At 39.5% G+C, this 21,012-nt stretch overlaps 1 protein-coding gene across 1 annotated transcript; it reads right to left on the minus strand.

Annotated features, from left to right (window-relative positions):
• Positions 1-617: 617 nt before the first annotated feature.
• On the minus strand, positions 618-13,006 carry fbf1 (Fas binding factor 1). Its single transcript, XM_079253034.1, has 29 exons — positions 12,645-13,006; positions 12,441-12,465; positions 10,399-10,446; positions 10,241-10,286; positions 9,976-10,045; positions 9,832-9,882; positions 9,612-9,744; positions 8,473-8,616; positions 8,248-8,377; positions 7,950-8,098; positions 7,767-7,848; positions 7,174-7,683; positions 7,021-7,086; positions 6,892-6,938; positions 5,965-6,014; positions 5,833-5,880; positions 5,610-5,741; positions 5,374-5,474; positions 5,064-5,270; positions 4,865-4,972; positions 4,626-4,765; positions 4,400-4,518; positions 3,050-3,172; positions 2,797-2,973; positions 2,535-2,711; positions 2,311-2,448; positions 2,119-2,218; positions 1,907-2,037; positions 618-874 (listed from the first exon to the last, which is right to left on the minus strand). Exons 1-29 carry the CDS (start codon positions 12,645-12,647, stop codon positions 797-799), a joined length of 3,333 nt encoding a protein of 1,110 aa, XP_079109160.1. The 5' UTR covers positions 12,648-13,006; the 3' UTR covers positions 618-796.
• Positions 13,007-21,012: the final 8,006 nt, after the last annotated feature.

A 21,012-nucleotide genomic window follows, 5' to 3' on the forward strand; every position in this document is an offset into this window, starting at 1 on the left:
TCCCTGTCTGAAAATAATAGCTGTGGAAAGCAATGGTTTCTGATCTACTGTGAGCATTTTTACGTGAAGTCACGTGTTCCTGATTTCACATTGTTAATGGAATATGTTGATGCTTGTTTCCAGATGTGATTCTACTTAACCAAATGGTGAAGACAAAGTTACAAGGTACCGGTTGTGCAATTCTTGTGATCCAAGTTTCCAGATTCAGTGATGAAAACAGCTGCGTAGGAAGTGCCGTCTGATGCGATAACTGAAGATAAAGAGCTGTTCTGAGAAATGTAAAATGTTTTGCTTTCTGAGTTATGATTGAAGCACTTGGTGACCTCTTTTCTTTTTTTATTCTCATATGAAGATGCAGCATTAGTAAGGCAAGACTTGAAGATGATGCGTAGGTCCCAAAGATGACATGATTAGGTAAATATACATACATTTCCACGAGTTAAATAAGTATGAATTTACAGTCATGTCAGTGATGATACAAGTTATCCCTGTCTGAACTCAAGTGTGGATTCCTGGTAACCTGAGGCTTGACTGAAAACACCTCAACTGCACAGCTATGGCTATCTGATGAAGGTTGATGACATTTTGCCCTTTTTGTGACATTACAGGTGGACAGAGAAGTGGATGCAGTTTGGGCTTGGAGTAATCCAGAGGTTTTGCAAAGAAGAATATGTTTAAAAGAGAGACCAAGAAACCAAGTTTTATATTTTTTAATAAAAATATAAGAACATTTCAAGTAATTACATATTAAACAGTACTGTGAATCCAGACGTGCCAATGTTCCAGCAAGCGTGGGTCAGTCTGTGTTGAATCTGTAAGATTTCTTCTTCAGATTTTCTAGAAAGATCTGCTCCTCTTGGAGGAATTCACGATCCTATGGAAGAAGGAAAAATAGGTTGTTGGCAGAAATGTGAAAAAATCAAATGAAACATTTTCATTTACTTTGAATTGAACAGTGTGTAGCTGTAAGCACGGCAGCAGTGTGCAGGTAGTGTGAATACAGAAAAAGCTTAATTTTAACATTTATTTCAGACCCAGAAGGATCCATATCACAAAGTACAATTACATAAAACATTGCTTTCTGAAAATGATAAATTGAATGCTGTTATTTTCCTGTTTTTTTTTTTTTTTTTCCCCCTCCCTTTTTGTCTGAAGAAGGCCCTAATGACACTAACACTGCAATGTTGCTGTGGATGTAACTAGTGTCGTACTGTGAATTAATTGCAAAGCAGCTGTCTGAGTTTAATTACAAATGCAATTTATACAATAAAAGATTTTGGGGGAAAAAAGGCATTGTCCATTTGATCTAAAAAAAAAAAAAAAGTTCTGTTGAATAAACAAAAGGCTTCATAAATGTATTTTGATGAAGTTTCAGTCCTAAACGGTGGTTGTTTGGATATAAACTGATGAAATGAATAGTTAGGGTTACTGAATAAGTGCTATGTGTCCCCAAGTCTGATCATTAATGATCTGGATATGTTGGATATATGAACTATAGTGTACTTAAATCAATGCCCTGGCTGGAAGTATAATTTAAGTAAGCTTATGCAGCGTAAAAGTATTCTTTTTGTCCAGTTAAACATGTTTTCCAGGATTTGCTATTGCTGATGGGAGACTTAAAGATTGTTTTAAGTCTTTTCCAAAACCTCTTTGAAAGTGCCTGGCCTTTCAGGTTGTCAGATGTTTTTATTATGCCATGACTTCATTAAATCCAGGCAGCAAAATATTAAATGTATTTGGCCAGGTAGTGTATCTGTTTAACATGCCCCTAAAACCCACTGCGGGGTTTTTCTCAGTACAGATTCTGCAAGTCAATTACAATTTCTCAAGTGTAAGGAACAATTGCTCTGTATTTTGCCCGACAAGTTAAAACTACAATCCTGATGGGTATTTCTAAACTGGTTACCTTTTCAGCTGTGTACTTCCACAGAGCCAAGCTTGCCTCAAGCGCCATGGACTGAGAATTGGCTAAATAATTAGGAGGAGGGGCATTGAGGGATGTAGTTAGCTCAGGGACAGGTAACACAGCAGCTGGGTCTAAAGGGGGAAAAAAAATCCCAATGTGTCATTTAAGGTCAAATATATTTCAAAACCAATTTATAATATATTTGACCTTACCTGGTAACACTGGTGGAATAATTTGAGGTAAAGGTGAAAGGGAAGAGTTTTGCCTCAGCTTCTCCGTGTCATCCTGCAGATGATTTAACCGCATGCGCTCCTATAACACACCGATACATACACAACCATTTATGAGCTTTGTAAAAGCAGCCTTGCCTGAAGCTTAATGGTATCTGTAGCTGATACACACACCTTTAGGATACGTTGCTCCTGCAACCTCAGACGCTCCGTTTGAGTGTGAATACTTCTCAGTCGCACTTCATGCTCCGCCTCCACACGTTTAGCCTCCTGCATCGCTCGTTCTCCCTCCTCATACTTCTCTGCGGCGAGCTGCAAAGACCATAGTGTGGCACAAGTTAAACGTTACTGATTTGGATACTTAACAACTTGACGAGTTCAGCGTTGTGTTATGTGACCTTGCTGAAGGCTTCCACTTCCTGGGCCCGTGTTTTCAGTCTCATTGCGGTGCTGCTTATTCTCTCCTTCTCTCTGTCCAGCTCTTCTCTTAGCCTCTCCAGGGTCTCTCTCTCCTGAGCCACAGTCATCTCCTTCTGTTTCAGCTCCGCCGTACGAAGCTTCAGGTCGGCTTGTTCCTGCAGAAGGATCAGTAAATATTACAGTACATCTGTGTGTAGCTGTTAGGGCCACTGTGTTGCAAAACAAAGCGGTTAGGCTCACCTGCGCCAGACTGATGATGGAGCCTTCTCTTTTCTCCAAGAGGCTGTGAACATCCCACTCAGCTCTCTCATGCCTCTGCTTCTCCTGCGCGTGGAACTGGGCCCACTCGGCCGCCAGCTTCCTCCTTTCGTCCGCACAGTGCTGCATCACTGACTTCTGCTCCTCCAGCAACGTGCTCTGAAGAGAAAGAAAGAGATGGAAGAGAGCGGGACCTTCGAAGAGGCGCATCGGTGTGAACGTTCACCATCCTCACCTTGGCTCTCTCCAGCTCCTCTCTCTCCATGCTGATCTGCATGGTGAGGACGCGCCGCTCCTCCTCAAGGCTTCTTTGGAGGGACTCCGCTTTGGCCTGCTCTGCTGTAACTTTCCAGCGCTCCTGAAACACATTTAAAAGAAGTTTTTTGATTTTTATGGCTATAAACATTAGATCTAAATATTTCAACTTTGACATGTCGCATTTGAGGGCTTGCTGCTTTATTTCTACACCAAATTAAACTTCATGAGGCTTTCTTTCCATATTGTTTGCTCCTAAATCTTCCATCCTTGCTGCTTTGGGACAGGCGTAAGCCTCCCAACAGTTTCTGCCACTTCTAAGATCATAGCACAGCTGGAAATCTATCCATCTTAGTGAGTGCATTGTGTAAGCACTGCACAGATGGATCACCTGAATGGTGGTTTTTGTCTGCTGGCAATGCAGTTATAAAATCAAGATCTGATAGAATAATAGCAACTGGCTGGAAACGCTTTACATGACCACAATTTGACAATATGCTGCCTTTCAGTCTCAGTTTCTGGTGCAGCAGTCTAATGAAAGGAACAATATGTGAATGAGAGCGGCTTTGTCAGCAGCTTGACCGTAAAAATATGTCCAAGCAGTTCTCTTAAAAAAAAAAAAAAAAAAAAGTGCAAACACGTCTAACTCAGAAGCACATGCCTTGTAGGGCATGTTTCTGCTTCCAACCATCATATGTAGGTGTTTGTCCAGTCCTGAGTCTGTTAGTTTTGTATGATTTCAGCCAGACTAAAATATTTACGTCTGTTTCCAAAGTCTCATTTTAATCTGACAGATACAATAATTAGTTTTTCAATCTGTTGGTATGCTCATATAGAAGGACCAGTAAATGATGGAGGGAGACCGTTTTGTAAACTCGGCTTCTAAATAATAAGGTTTCTGATTCAGAATCTTTCCCTAAACCACTTACATATATTATTTTCTTTATTTATCTCAGACAGTGGTGTTCACATCGAAAACACAGGCAAAATGCAAGTCTGTCATTTTCCAACAATATTTATCTTATATTTATGAATTTATTTAGTTTTACAAACAACTGTTTAGTCTATGACTTCCCTTGGGTCCATACCTCAATATTCCTGTTTATTATAAGCAAAGTGATCTTTGCATTTAACCCTGTGATGAGGTGCTCAGTCACCTATCATCATAAGAAATGTTTGGAAATCCACAATATGTTTATTTTAAAAGTTGTTTTATCTGAAACAAGTTAAAGGCTTAGGAGGTTTGGATGGCACTGCTTCCACCTCTGATGGCAGGTATAATAATAAGCAGAGTATGCTCTTAGTAGAAGCTGTGTTTTTACCACCTCACCTTCTCAATCTGCCTCTGCTGCTCGCTGAGCTGAGCATCCATCCTGGAAATGACTTCCTTCAGGTAAGTTCTCTCCTCTGCGGTGGCTTTCTGCTGCTGGGCCAGACGGTCCTGCATTGCTGAGATGTGTAGAATGACCTTAACCCAGTTGCACAGAGAACACTTTGTCTGTTCTAGTTTGCATTTTGGCTTTTTTTTTTCTTTACAAAACGTGTGCCAGAATTACTTCGAAGCTGCTCGTCTCTGTGGCGCGCCCCTTGCTCCAGGCCGTGAGCGGTGTGTTCGTGTGTGCTCTCCACCCGAGACGACAGCTCTCCGAGCCGAGACGAGAACTGCTCCATCTGCTCAATCACCCCTGCAAGAGACCTGGACAAAGACGATGGGATTTTTTCTCTCTCTCCGTTCACAATGAGAAGCAGGCAGCATTAAATGTTTTGTCCTCTTTTTCCTCTGAAGCCAACTCACCTGGTCTGAGATGTTGCGCTGGTTACAGCATCAATCTCTTCATCCTTTAGTCTCTTCAGCCTCTGGAGCTGATCTTCATGATCTTTCTTCATCTCCAAGATAGATTTTCTGAACAGCAAGCGCAAATTTTAAAATGCATATTGCTACAGCTTTTCAATCAAAGTTTTGCTTTTATTAAAAAAAACCTTCCTGGGTTTACCTTTGGAGATCTCGAAGTCTCTCCACCTCGCGGTCTCTGTCCTCTTGAGCCTGGGCCAGTTTACGATGGTACTGAGCCTGCAGCGCTGAGCGCTCCTCCTCGGCCGAGCGTGTTAATGTGGCCATCCGTTCCATTAGGTCTTCACACTCGAGCCGCGCTCGCGTCTCCCTCTGGGCGGCTGACTCCTCCAGCAGCTTCACACGAGCTCTGAAGACACACAGAAACACTTCAGAACACACAACCATGTAATCTATGTAATAGAATTTCACACATGGATGCTGCACATATGTGTTGCCTGGGCATGAATTACTTGTGTGCGTTTTCCATTAGATCCATATCCTGTTTATGCTGCTGTTGGATGTTCTCTAGCATCATCTGGCTTTGGTCTCGCTCCAGCTGTAGTATTTTGATCTAGATGATGACACATGAATGCTTTAAAATGAGCAGATCCATCAAAGTGACAAATAAGTCCAAATATCTCACATATATATTTAAAAAAAAAAAAAAGAAGATATTCTTCCTCTCATCACCAGCTTCAGCACACACCTGCCTCTCCAACTGCATGATGCGAGCTTGTAATGCCTGATAGTCTCCAGGTTGTTGGTCACTGCCTTTAAGACCCTGCTGGTTCCCAGCATCAGCGACACCTCCTATACCCAGCAGCTGTGGCTGCAACATCTTTGGAAACAAGTGAAGTGAAAACCAAGAACTCTCAAGGTGAGTCTGGTGTAAATATCCTTAGGTTGAGAACAAATAAGTAGGTCTTCACCTGCTGTTGTAGCAGCAGCTTCTGCACGCTGTCCGCTGTGTCAGCCACCTGTTCAGAAGAAGGCAAAGGATTTGAAAGAAGCCACAGCATCGCTGGTGATGACAAGGTCTGTATTTGAAATGGTAGCAGTACCTGTTGTTGGACTGCAGCTGATGTGTTCTGTGCTTGGCTTTGATGTGGATCTGCAAGGAGGGGAAATAGGCGTGAAATACAATCATGCTACGATGCTAACAACAGATATGTAAACATAGGAAAGTGAGGCTGTCATTTATGTCTCATGTCCCTGTGAATACATACGCCACAATGTGCCAGGCTGTATAGCGGACAGAGCGGAGGGCAACGGTGGCTGTTGCAGGGTTTTATCAGAAGCCCGACTGGACTCCTTTAACCCCTCGGATTCCTTAATGGGCGACAAGTAGGGGAGGTTGGCCTGAGGCTGAAGGTAACTAATGCTAGCAGAAGGTTTTAGCATCAGGCTAGCAACCTGAGCAGGAGAATCTGAGGGATGAAGCAAACTAGGAGTTTGTTCAGAGTCTGCTTGGGTGTGTAGAGAAGTTAGCGAGGGTGGTGTCAGCGTGGACGGAAGGTAATGCTGAGCTGTCGGAGTAGATTTGCTATCGGTAAAGGGAGATAATGGCGGAGTTGAGGGGAGATGAATGGGCTCTATGTGAGAAGAGGACACCAGGAGGAACGATTTGAAGTGAGACAAGATAAAAGGTGGGATTACTGTATTGGCAGCATGATGACATGTAAAATGAGAACGGCGAAAGCAAAGTTTTGCCAAATGACTTTAAAAAACACGGATTTAGAGCAGTCTAATTTAACTCATTGGCTGCCAGCCATTGTTCTAACAGAGAGCCCCATACTGCCAGCGTTTGGGAGCAGTTTGGCTCATCTATCAGAACACAAAGCATATCGAGTTCTGGGACAACAGAAACAGCAAAAGACGTCTTTTGACGTTGTTGGCAGTGAGTGTTTGGATTGGAAAAGATGTTTATCACAGTCAGTGAGTTAATAAATGGTTTTCAAAGCAGATGATTAAGAGTTGGATTTAAATACCTTGCCTGGGCTTCTCTTCTCTGACAGGGGTGGAATGAGCTGCAGGGCTGAAAGCAAAGCGCACGTTAAGCGAACAGTTTGGAAAGTGTATTTAAATAGTTTTTATTAGAGCTACAAAACCAATCTTACCTAGCTGAGTTAATAGATGGAAACGTGTCTTCTTTGCTTCTAGAAATTTTTGATCTGTCTTGGATGCTGAAGAGATAATAGTTATAAGATCAAAGTTATTATTTACGACTGAGAAACATGTCAGTGTGTTGCCTGTTCCTCTGTGTGCTGCACCTAAGAGTTGGCTCAAGCTCGACTTGCTCTCCCCGGTATGCAGAATCCTCCTGCTTCGAAGTTTTTGACTCCGTCTTTAACATCTTCCTGCTCAGTGCCCCGACTAACCACTCATCGTCTTCCTTCTCCTGCTTGGAAGTGTTGGACAGAGCCTTCTTCCTGCTCAGCGCTCCAGATAACCAGTCTTCATCCTCCTCCTCTTTGTTCTGGCCTTTAGAAACGTCTGATTTGGCTTGTTTGACTTCAGCTTGTGTGTCTGTTGCCATTTTTGCAGCAGATGCCATTTGACTTCCATCGAAGGGAGGCTTTCTCTCCAGCAGAGGAGAGGAGGGAGGCTTCGGAGAATCTCCCGAAGCCTTCACCTCTCTGGGACCATCCTCTAGATGGTCTAGCACTTCATCTGTCTTGAGGCCGAGCCAGTTGGCTGAGTTTCGGTGTCGGCTTGAGGTGGGAACGGTGGGCTTGGATTTATTTTCTGGGGCAGAGGCGCTGTTGTCATCTGTTGAAAATCTGATCAAAAGAAGAGAAATGAACTGATCAGTTTATTAATCCCATAATTCCAAATGACAAAAAGCTATCAGGGTCGGACGGACCTGACAGACTGTCTGCGAGACTGCCGACCCTCAAGCGTGGACCCCAGCGTGGGCTGATAGGAGCCAAACGTAAGGTCCTCTTCTAGAAGTGATGGAATCATAATTCTTTTCATTTCAAGTATTTTTTTTTTTTTTCAAACCATTACTTAATCAACACAAAATGACTCAAAGGCTTTCTTTCACCTTTCACAGTAGGATTCTTCTCCAGTTTCTCTTCAGATAGAGCTTGCTCCGTCTTTTCACCCGCGGGTGGTTTCTCTAGTGGACGCGTGGAAGAGAAACCCTCAAGAATATCGTCGATTTTAGTACGAGGTCTCCGAGGGACATCGCCTCTGGAAATATTAGGAAATAAGAAATATTGGCAGGACACAAAGGCAATGAGCTATCCTAAGTCCAGGACACACAGTCATTTATTATTTGAGCGCTATAAATAAGGCCAACGATGAGAGTGAGAAGGAGGAAATGAAAACAGAGCAGGTACTTCTCCTTTGTAGACCAAAGTGGAGTCTCGTTTTTCTTCAGTTTGGCTTTATCACTGTCAAATCCCAGAGTACCCATTAGGTCGTCGTCATCATCCGTAAACGACAACAAACCTTTCTTTGATGGTTGTTCTGTAGCATAAAAAAGAAACGGGCTCAGTCAGAGTGCAGTGATTTACTTGTGAACATGAGAGAAAAGGAAAACTCTTGGAAAATCGTCATCTTACTTGTTTCGTTCTTCAGGATGGGAGACGCTGATGCTGAAGTGGATTGTGCAGATTTGTCAGGTTTGGTCTGTCTCGGTTTAGTTTCATGCTTGGTTTCATCTGGAAGCAAGTCATCGAGCAGGTCATTCAGGGGGTCATCTGCATCTGCAGAGGAAATGAGATATTTTTCCACTACTTTCAGGCTGTTTCTGCACATCAGTGATACATTATTACATCATATCTGCTCTTTTAACTGTTGACCAGTTAAAAGAGCAGAGTGGATCAACAGACGGCCTGCGACCCTGAACTGGACTACACATGGAAAATGAATGAACATATGAACTTGTAATCCCTCCCAGTTCTTGTCTCATGAATTTTCAAAAGCATGTGTTTAAAAATCCTACTCTGAAGAACTCTAAAGCTGTCATAGGTTCTAACAGAAATGCCACCGTAGGCATCCAAACTTCTGATGCACTGGAACTAGTTTTTCTTTTTTCGCTTGCCAATTTTGCCATAAACTTTTATAACCTTTTATTTGAAGTAAAACTTTTCATCTGTCCGCTTAGCCTCAGGAGAAACAGCAACCATGAAATAAAAACATCCGAGAGCTTAAACCTTTTGCTTTTATTGACAATGATTGACTTTGAAATTGTGTTTATCATTTTGTTTTATTCGTTATAATTGTTCAAGCGTCTTAACCCCTTTGTTGTCGTTTGCCACAAATTTGGCTTTTATTTTATTTCTTTTTAGCAAATTGTTTTATTGAATTTATTTGGTTCCTTTTTTTAATCCGATGCATGTATCTATTTCACTATTACATATTTATCATGATCTTATTAACTATTCTTAATTTATTCAATATTTATTGAATTTTACCAGTCTTTTTCTTTCTTTTTAATTTTTTTTCCTAGATTTTTTCCCCTGTATTTTTTTGCTTTTTATATAATTATGAATAAATTCAGGCATTAAGGGATTAAAAATTTAGAACAAAGCAACTATATGGTGTATAGGTTCATAATGGCCTAAATATGGAAATGTTAACCACTGAGGGAAAGGAAAAAGACAAAGCCAATTCTGATTGTTGCAATGAACGTCAACTTCAAAGCTGCAAGTAAAATGAAGCTAATAATTATTTATGTAAGAAGACTAGACTGAATTACCTGTCCCCACTGGATTTGCACTGCTTTCCAACACAGTAAAATCCTTCTTTGGGCCCTCATTAAGTGTTTGTGCAGGAGTTGTGCCGGGCTTCTTCTTTGATGCAAAAAGGTCTGCCTCCATGTCATCAATGTTCTGCACAAGGACGGCGCAGTTCGTGAACTTAAAATAATGCAAAAACACACAACAGTCGCATTTGCCACTCATTTGCTAACGATCTACCTCCATGTTCTTCAGCATGTCACTGGGATCAGCTGCTGAAACATCCGAGTCCTTGAATAAAAACAGAAATAATAATGAGACAACAATAAAAACGCTGAAAAAAACTGACTAAAAGCAATACATTAAACACGTCTTGCCTTTTACCTCAAAGTCCAAATTGTCCTTCTTCACCTCCTCTGCTAGCATACTGAACATTTTATCAGCATCAGCTGAACTGGAATCACAAATAGGAAAAAGGAAGTGACTGACAACTATTGAATGAATGAATGAAATGAATGAATGAATGAAAATGAATGAAAAATACTTTATTAATCCCCAAAGGGAAATTCAATAATAATAATAATAATAAATTGGGAGCATCATTCTTTGTAAATGGTAGGAAGTCTGAATCTGAAAACTTCCAACTTACCGATTTAGTGGTCTGCTGCGATTTCCTTTTGAGCGAAGTGGCTGTTCTGATGGGTCATTTTATAAAATGTTATAAATCTACCAATGTTAAAACCACACAGATAGTGCAGATATTCTTAATCACAATGTTGAAAGAACTGCAGGACTTTGCTTACTTACTTTCATCATCAAATAGACTTTCAAGAAAATCATCATCTCCAAACAGACCTTAAAGAAACAGGAGATTTAGAATGTATGACACCACAAACCTTTTTCATTAAAATGACATTTTATAACAATGCAACAAAAGATTTCTGTTATATTTACTCATATATTTACTCACTGGCCACTTTATAAGGTACACTTGCTCAATTGCTTGATTACATAAAGAGCTAATCAGCCAATCACAAGGCAGCTACTCATTGCATTAATTATTGAAATGAATATTTTCAAGGAAGGCTGCCTAGCTCTGGTCTTTGAGTGCAACAAAGCCTGCAGGTTTTTTATGTATTCCTGTTTCTGCACACCTGATTCAAACTAATCACTCATTGTGCAGAACCGTATTGGCTGCTGGATCTATTTAAAGTAAGCTAGGTGTGTTGGAAGAAGGATACGTTGAAAACCTGCAGGCCAGCGGCCTTGAGGACCGACTTTGGGCACTGTGGTGGAAAAGCACGAGGTGCAGAAGTCTAAAAGGCCACAGAGTTCTTTATTAACCAAGGTAATACATGACCAGCATGCAGAGAAGTCTCGAGAGTTCTGTAGTCTTACAGGATGTCACAGTATTTACAGGTATGCAAGGCAGCCGTGACCGCCCTGCCTGTGTGTGTGTATCTGGGAGGATTGAAATCATCATCTCAATGTATGGGAAGACTTCATTCATCATCTCAGTCATTCATCAACTCAGTGATTGTCAGTAACAACATCAGAAAAGTAAATGCTTCATCATCTCAGTGATTGTCACACAGTGTCTAGTAACAACATCAGAAGAGTTAATGCTGATTTTCCTTCACAGCACCCCTGCATTAAAGCCATGGTGCATTAAAGCCATGGTCATAAACAAGCTCATAAACAATTTGCTGAAGTTCAAACAGAACATCAGAATGAGGAACAAATTATTAAATTTATCTGGTTGACAAAACTTTGTAGATGTCAGAGGTCAGGAGAGAATGACCAGACTGGTTGAAGATGGTAGAAAGGCAAGGATAACTTAAATGTCAGTTTACAAGAAGCTATCTAAAATATTATTTCTGAAGCATAACCAAACCTTGAAACAATGATAGTAGCAGAACATCACGCTAGCTGCCACTTCTTTCGGCTATGAACAGAAAACTGAGGCTGAAATTCACGCAGGTTTACTAACATTGCCTTGTCTGACTGAGTCTCCATTTCAGCTGCAGCATTCAGATGCTAAAGTCAGAACTGGGTGTGAGTAATATAAAAGCATGGCTCCATCTGGCTTGTATCAACAGTTAAGACTGCTGGTGGTGTAATGGTGTGAATGATATTTTCCCAGGATACTTTGAGCCATTTAGCACAAACTGATCATCATCATGCCTTTTGCCCAAAAGACTGCTGGGAAAGGCTCCAGCTTCCCCACTTCCCTTCATCGGATGAAGCGGTTAGGATAATGAATGAATGAATGAATGATCATCATCATCAAAACACCACAACATACCCAGATGTAGTTGCTGACCATGTTTATCCCTTTATGATCACAGTGTACCCTTGTTTTGATGGCTACTTGAAGCAGGATAATGTGCCCTGTCACAAAGCTCATACATATCATACTGACAATGAGTTCACGGTACTCCTGTGACCTAGACAGGCACGTCGTCATGGATGTGAGGTAACAATTCAGCAGCAAATGCGTGATGCTATCATGTCAATATGGAGCAAAATGTTTCCAACACCTAACTAAATCTATGGCATGAAGTATTACGGCAATGGGGGTTCAATCCATACAAGCAAGGTGTACAAAGAAATGTAAAATGCGTCAAGGTAAGTTTTAGCACAGCTGAACATTGCACCAAAGCATGACGAGCAGTGTTACCAATATTACCTGTTACTAGTTTTAGTGTTAAAACTGATATAACTGCATTTCACCTTTATTTAACTAACCTTAAACCTTTGTTAATTTGTAGTGATTCTTATATGACAGTCATACAAAAATCAAAGTATGTTTTTAAAAAAGCCTTTCAAAGAATACAGCTGTAACTTACTTGTAGAGGATTTGCTTTTTGTTGCCTGCAAACAGAGAAAAATAATGAGGTACTTTTTAAATAACTTATATAACTAAGAGGTAAAACGTAATGGGTAAAAATCTATTATTTAAACGCCCAGATTTTTTGTTTAATGTATAATGGAAACAATTAAAGTCTAAGAAAATGATTAATATGTTTAACTATGCCAGTAGTTGAACTTACCATGTTGAATCTCTGCAGGGTTAGGGTTAGCCGGCAAGCTAACGCTAGCTAAATCTGTTTAGGCGTCTCCTGTCTCCCTTGGTAACCAGTCCGTTAAGATAGTTACCGCTAGTTTTCATGTTATAGATACAAAACCATTATAGATTATAAGTTTAATTCAAACAGGGGAGAAGAGGGGATGATTTAACATTAAGTAATGCCTTGATATTAGCTCTTTTAAAGGTTTTTCCATCTGATTTCAAGTAACCTAAAGGTGAAAATAAAATCGCCCTTATTAGACATTAAGGTAATTAAGGAAGCTACCTCAGTTTTTATGATTATCGTCAAATGTAAATGACCCATGAATAAGGAGAAAACCACGAGCTCCTATGCTACTGTCACTGGACAAGAACACCAGTCATACAAACCAGTACAACACGGACTTCCTGTTTTTTGTTTGCTTTGCATTGTGGGTAGAGTAGTTTTAATGATCTCTAAACTGAGCGACGTCTCAGAGAAATGGACAGATTTGGACAGCGTTTCAAAAAAGAACTGTATACCTAAAATAATATTGGACATCTTTTTTCTGCGTGATAGGACTTACTTTAATTTTTTACTTACGAGACCCGTTCACCAGCAGGTGGCATCAGAAATCAGAGAAATAGCTTAAGGAAATAATTACAATAAAACTTAATAATCTCCAGTGCTTACATCTGTGAGGTCTAAGACTGATGTTGAACTATCAAATCATAACTAGAAAAAATTCCCATTCAGTAACCTTGTTGTTCGTCCAACATTATCTAAAAAGTTAATGCCAGAAACATGCTTTAATGTTATTAAATAACACTCTGTGGTACAGAGATGTATTTTATTGCTTTATTCAATAACCCAAACATAGCTGTAAGGTTCACAAGTTGGCTCTACACGTTATATTCAGCACAATACATTACTTCTTCACCTCTTAGATATCAGGACACTTAAGATTTATTCCAGTAAAACATTCCTTTTCTCTTGCAAACATTTAAGAAAAATCAAGACATCTGACTACTCAAAAACAAAGAATTAACTGGAAATAGGTAGGCATTCTTACATGTTGAGGCACATTCTTATTAAAGGGCTTAAAATATGCTTATTTACAGGTTTGCTTTTTTTTTTGTGTGTGTGTGAGTTTGTTTAGTGTGATGTTGGGGGTGGGGGTGGGGATGGGGGCGGGGGGGGGGGGGGGGGGGGGTAGACTTTAATAGGTTAAATTCTTTAACTAAAAAGAAACATACATTTTAGCCTATATTTTGCCATCTTCTATTCAAATTAACTGTCTAACTCCTTTCAAGACCTTTTACACAACAGTTTCTTTTTTGTCAACCTGTGTGACCCAGTACCTGAGTCGCGGCAAAGACCTGGTTGTATTTATAAAATTCAAAGGAAAGCAACTTCAGTGTTTCCTGAGATATATCTTTATCTATAACAAACCATATTTAAAGAAAATAAGATCAGTACATCCCATGACTTTTCGTGGCCACACTGTTTTAAGTGATGGTCAAGTGTTTTGATTCAGTTGTTCTGAACAGAATTAATTTAAGCAAATATAGAGACAAGTGAAGCAATCTGTGACCATATCTTTAACATTTACATCTTTTTAACTATTATTTGAATCAGCACCTTTTATAACAAAGTAAAATACAATATGTTATGCCAGTAGTTAATAATATATATGTTGTAGTATTTACTTAGTCTATATGAAACAAATGTGAAGGCAAAATGCATCAGTTGCTTTTAGTTTTAAAAATAGATACAAGTACTTTTGAACAGATGTACATCAGATCTCGGTGTAAATGTAATCAGATTCTTTTTACAATGCGTTTTTTTTTTTTTTCCTTAACCTTATGGATATTTTACAACAAGGTCAATAAAAGGTAATGGGCTAAGGATTATAATATTATAAATAAGGACTATAAGGACATAGGCTTCAGGGAAGTGAAGGAAGACAACTATCATCCATGGAGCGCTCAGCTGAAAAATCACTTTATAAACCAAGGATTTTAAAATTATTTTTTGTGTTTTTATTTGTGAATACTGTATGTTACATAATACGTTTTATCTGCCTTCAACTTGATTAGCTTTTTTAAGTTACTTCCTAATACTTCATGTTTAAGGTGGATTGAATTTAAAATTGAACTGTATGGAGAACTGAACCAATGACACTGTGTCAGTCTAGTTAAAAAAAAAAAAAAAAATCCAAGAAAATGAAAGCTTTCTCATCTGCCCTCCTTTTCTCCTGTAAGAAATGTAGGTATAATCTTTTCTTGCAACTATGGGGTTTATTTTGCTTTAAAACATGACTGCAGTGAAACTATTTGTATCTTCATTTATTATCTAATTTACTTTTCTTTACTGCAACCAGCTGCAAGCTTTTCCTTTTTTCTAAATGTCAAATTGAATTCAGCCTTCTAGAGCAACAAGTTCAGAGTGAAGCCTGAAGGAAAAAGGGTAAAAGAAAAAAAAATCTAGAAAAAAAGATACCGCATTTCAACAGCACATGATGCTTGAGAGAACATCTCTTTCCTTTGATGTGCACTTTAAGCTTTGTAACATCGCAGACCTTTCACTTGCACATAACAGGAATATAACCCAACGAAAAATTGGGAAGAAGACAAAAACATATTTCCACATGGTAAACAGTGACCCCCCCCCACACACACACACTTTGAAGTCATATTTCATTTCTAGCAACAGACAAAAATGCTGTAAATTCAGCATTTCTTCTGTTGCATTACATTCAGTGCCTGCTGGACAGACGTGGAGAAGTCATGATCAAAACAGGCTTCTCTGTTTTTGTAGGACATTCTTTTCATTTAGTCTCCAGGCGAGAGTCTTGGCATGAGCTGTCAAATGCAGATGATTCAAAGAAGACAACAAAAGACTCCATGAGGTCTCCCTCGAAAGCTGGGAAATAGGTTCCTGAGTTCCTGTAAAAAAAACAAAAACAAACAAACAAAATAAAAAAAACACAAATTCTAATTTGTTTCTTTAAAATTTATATATAGAACTAATAAACATCTTGATATGAGGAAATAAACAGATTATCAAATCTAAAATCATCATCTGAAAGAGCAAAATTGGTGAAAACATAGTTAATGATTTTTTCATCAATGACCCTGCTGGTACGGGTGTCAGCAAAGACACACAAAACTCTACTTCAGTGAAAGAGAGAAAAAGTTGCGTTTAGCAAAATCAGCATTACTGGCCATATAACTCTGCAGAGTCATCACATGGTTTTATGACTTTTATGTCCCATTCATAAACTTTCCAGCTTGGACAATTGTTGTAATCCATGTAAGAAGCTGATACCATATGAATGCTGCATTATGAAAAAGAACATGATATTATAGTATATATTTCTCCACAAAAAGCTAACATTAAAATGAATTTGTGTTAAAAAAAAAAAAAAAAAAACTGATCTGGACTTTATATTTGAATTGTTTGTTATGTTTTGGTTTAAAGTAATGGAGGAAGGTAGAGGGATGGAGGAGGGAGCAAAGAAAAGAGAAACCGGTGAGAAGATGGACAGAAATAAGGCTTCATGGCTGATGTTGTTTCTGATTTACCCGCATTCGCCTCATACTTGTCATTTCACAAAACCAATCAGCAGATTGAAATGTTACATTTTATATGGAATGATGGAGACCAATCATATTCCATTATTATGGTGTTGCTGAGAGGAAGACTGGAATTCTGGAGGTAGAAGAAGAAAGAGGGCGCGGGATGAACTGTCAGGAAAAGACAGAAGATGACACAGGTGAAGGAGAGGAGAGCTCACATCCCAGACAACAAACTGAAGTGCAGTTGCTTAATCTTTTGGCTCCTTTCCTTCATGTCTATTCATGTTCATGATCTATGCGGCAGTATTTTTTTCACGAAGACTGTGTTTTAGTTGAACAGCTGTAAGGCAGTAGCAGAGATGCAAGGATTAGCAGAAGTTCATATAACGAATTATACTGTATTACATATTTCATACATATAAAAGGGATTATTGATCCTGTAAATCTAGTAACGTCCCTGTTGCAGTTAATGGCCCGATTGTTGGGAGGTTTATTTAAAAACAACCCTCGAAAGAGATGGCGGATTGTTGCTCGGCTTCTGAATCATTTAGTATTAGCTCTGTAGTGGTGAATACTTAAAAGCTGAATGTGGGGCAGGCATCTCCCTCATGTACTTTTATGAGGTTACTAAAACAACAAAGCTATGGCATTCCAGTGCCACTTCAACTCCATCACCACATCCAGTACATGAAACCTTCATCTCCAAGTCAAGGTGTGTCAAACCTCTGGCCTGGAATGTAATAATACGCAGGAGTATTTTGTTTCCTGAAAGCTGAATTTATGTATCGGTGGGATGTTTCTTCCTGTCATGACAAATTTAATAACTCTCCAGTTATCTTGACAGATTAAATGTCCAAAATCTAACATCTGTTGCACCATAGCTACTAATTTGTGTGTACATGTTCATGCAGGTTATCATTTGTCATAATACTCCTTTTGAAAAAGTTATCTAGGAATACCTGTTTAATTTCAATCAGGATGAATTGTTCCAAGAAAGTGCCAGAAAAGTCTAGCTTTCACATATTTAGCAGTAATAACTGACTGCAAAGTGAGAACACACAAAGTACAGATGACATTAAGATGACATTTTAAGTACTGATTGAAGGTTGGAATAAAAACACACATCCTTTTAGCATTTCACGCCTTGGCCATAAAGTAAAAATTACATTAAAAACGCTGCATTAATCCCAGATGGAAATTACAGTTGTGTCTATTCTTACAGTTGTTCTTTGTGTTATACCAGATGTAAATGTTTACCTCGGTACAACTTTTGCTTCTGGAGTAATGTATTCAGAGAAGTTGTAAGTTGCTGGGTCATGACCACAATTGAGCAATAATGATTCAGGAAGGTAGAAAAAAATCACAATGACTCAGTGAAAGATGCTTCCATAAAATAGTTCAGCAAACAAATGCAAGATGTATGGGGTTGGGTAAAGTAGTTAGTTTATAACTTCATATTAAGACCTTTTACTTCTTTGTTTAACAACATGGTTGCATGGAGGTAATGTATTTATAATAACCCTGCAAAGAGCTGAAGGATTGTTGTTCTGCCTCTAAATCATTTAGTATTAGCAGAACTTAAAAGCCAAATGTGGGGCAGGCATCGTGGTTTTTTATGCATCTGTGCCTCGGTAACGTGCTCCAATGCTCCACTTTTGCACACGCAGACAATCTCAGTTTTGATGATATAGCTTTATTCTATATTTTCTTTAAAATCATGATACAGATGCAGTCGTGTGAAAAGAAGTAAAATTTTCTTTAAACTATTAAAGTTTTACACGTGTAAACGAGGTAATAAAAAAAAGAACAGAGCTTATGCACCACCATTACGATGATACAACCTCAGATGGCTATAAATGATTAATTTAACTAAAACTAACTCAATATGCAGAAGTAGTCTGTTAAAATACGCCGTCATTTCGACAGAAATTGAAGGGTTAAGTTAGCAGTCAAGTGCTGCTCATCAAATGCTTTTGCATTAATAGATCATCAGCAGAGTCAGTACATCTAGAAAAAGCCGACATTTTGGCACTTTGCTGGTATGTAGGACTCAGGTGTGTATGAACATGTTCCAAGGAGGAAAGACATCAGCAACGATCTTAGAGAAATTATGACGCCACCCATCATTCTGTGAAGTTATAAGTAAATCCCAAAAATTATTTGGTGTTCGTTCCATAGAGATAAAGCTTAATCAAAAGGAGAAAACAGTTGAGATAGCTCTCACAGGTGTGGATGTTGCAGCAAGTTCACTCACCTCAAGGTCAGCCAATACAAAAAAATAATCTAAGAATTAAAAGTTAGACTTTACATTATTTAGGAGATTTAGGTTTTAAAATTGGCCTCAGCAGAAATAGAAAAAGCTGAATAAATATGTCTGGTTTGCAGGAGATCCCAAAGTAAAGTTTATTCTTTCTTGGGGAAATGTAAACGCTGATTTGGAAAATTGCACCTGAACAAATGACAAAACTTTTGCAACAATGTACTTTGGACGGACCAGATGAAAGTGGATGTTTCATGGGTTCATGTTTCAGCAGAATCTCCCCAGAAAATGATGATTACTAATAAGTAAGAGTAGAAAATGGATGGATGGATGTGTGACTGAGGTAAAAAATGCATGGTTATTACATGGGATTGTTTTACTGCATGTGTTTTTTTTATTTTGATTGCTGTGCTGCTACTAACCATTCCTGGAGGCCTGTCAACCATCACAATGATTGTTAAGCAGGAACAACTGTGAGCGTCCTGCAGGCCCAGGCTGTATAAGTGGAGCAACAGGTGTGACAGAGAAGGAAAAGAGGAAGAGACACGGTTGGAGAGAAGGAGAAAAACGCCCACGAAGAATGGAAGACCACGACAACGACAAAGGGACTGCGGAAGAGGGAGCAGTCAGGATGGATCCCACCACAGGCTTGGCGGTGTTGGGGCAGGAGCCTGAAGTGCAGCAGCCATTCTGGATCCTATGATGCAGCTACTCAGTCCTGGGCCTCTGGATATTCCTGGCCCAAGACCAAGTGTGAGTATGATGGCCAAGTTTAGGATCCAGAGGGTTGCAGGGCCAGGCAGGAGGGTTCCCCCTTGGAATTGTAGACTGCCGATTATCCTCTTCTCTGCAGGTAAACTGGGATCATGGGGCCGCAGGATGAGGGAAAGCAGACTGGACACGAGTCAAAAGGCGAGGAGAGGAGAGGACCACCCCAAGCCATAGCTGTGGACATTTTAGAGGACTGGGTTGGAGGATGGGGTTTTAATCTTTTATCTATCCCTTTTTTATTAAACCGGTTTTTACTATTTTAAGGTTTAGTGTGACTGACTCCTCTCCCCCTGAATTTAAAAGGACTATCATGGCTTGGAGGACTGTTCCTTTTTACATGTTTTAAAAAACATAAATAAAATATAAATAAATCCACTGATTGGATAGATGGATGGATGCATTCACACCTAATAGCCAGTTAGATTTGCAAAGATTGGGGGCTTGAGTTTGGTTTCACACTGCTCTGGCCAAAGATATTTTGAAGAATGATATCATTCTTGCGAATCAATAATTACTGAAGGAGAGGACTAACCAGAAGAGAACTGGATCATCTATGGTCATTGAAGGACAAATTCAGTTTCCACCACAAAAAACCTGGAGCTGCATCAGATCCCAGTGGCCTTTGGTTGATATTTCACCTTGTTCTCCCACATCTGACCAGACGAGCTATTCTTCTGCTACTCTGTTCTATGTATTTATGCTTTGGTTGTGTTTACCCATAATGCCTTGCTTTTACCCTCAATCCCCTTTCAAATTAGGATTTGAATGGGCTTCTTGACCACTCCAACCTGTTAGTGGGAGCTGGGCGTCAGGATGGTTGATATCAAAGCTGTCCATCAGCAGCGCTCTCTTGTGAGTTGCAGATGTAACAGATCAGCTGAAGTGGGAGCTGTGGTTAAGAGAAGATTTAATTGCTGGTCTTCCAACACCATCAGTTGTTGCTGTAACATGAGTTCAACAGACCGCACTGCACATATGTATTACATAAAGTACCTTTGTCAGATCTATTGCCATACTTCATCTGTGAGCAATATCACTCATAATTGCACCACTCATCTGCAACTCCCAGAACAACCTACTGAAGACGGTCTCCTGTTCCCCAGGAGGAGCACTGACTCCTTCACCTTACTGAATCGCTCGCAGGGAATGTGTTTTAAATGAGGGGCAGCTTTAGACATGTGCCTTATCAGGATGTATTTTGTGATAAAAAAAAAATTCTCCAATAGTTGCTCTTTGTAAAAAGATTGAGGAAACGCCCAGGCTCTTTGGTAATTACTCAACCTGCATTTAAATCGTCTTTGTTTCATTTCAGTCTGTCTGCACACAGCTTTTCAGTCTCATGTGCTTTCACGGGCATGTTGGGGCAACAACCTGCAAAGTGGAGACATCGGGCATGTCCTTTCAGTTTACTAAGAGATTGTCATTAATCAAAGAGAACATCTGTAAATGACTTGACCGTCTGACATTTTTATGAATGTGAAGTTTCCTGAGAATTCCCTGAGAAATATTGATGAGGCCCAATGCTTCTTACTTCATCCTGCTCCTTTTCGGACTCTGTAGTAACAGGTACTTTTCTCAACTGTATTGTGATTTGATATTTTCTTTTGTTCAATTAAATCAATCAATCAATGACCCCAAACACACCAACAAATCTATGACACAATGACTATAAATGGAGAGGTTCAAGGTGTTGCAGTTACAGTACAGACCTCAGCCTGATTAAAATGTGTTGGAACTTGCAGAGTTGTGCATGAACTGA

This window comes from Telmatherina bonti (assembly GCF_933228915.1).
Source record: "Telmatherina bonti genome assembly, chromosome: 14".
NCBI lineage: Eukaryota > Metazoa > Chordata > Actinopteri > Atheriniformes > Telmatherinidae > Telmatherina > Telmatherina bonti.

What these genes read in the sequence shown, in the direction of transcription:
- fbf1 (XM_079253034.1), bottom strand. An exon ending in CATCCTGAAGAACGAAACAA is followed by an intron (nt 8,378 to 8,472) that starts GTAAGATGACGA and finishes TTTATGCTACAG; the next exon opens with AACAACCATCAAAGAAAGGT. An exon ending in AGAAGAGAAGCCCAGGCAAG is followed by an intron (nt 6,015 to 6,891) that starts GTATTTAAATCC and finishes CCCTCCTTGCAG; the next exon opens with ATCCACATCAAAGCCAAGCA.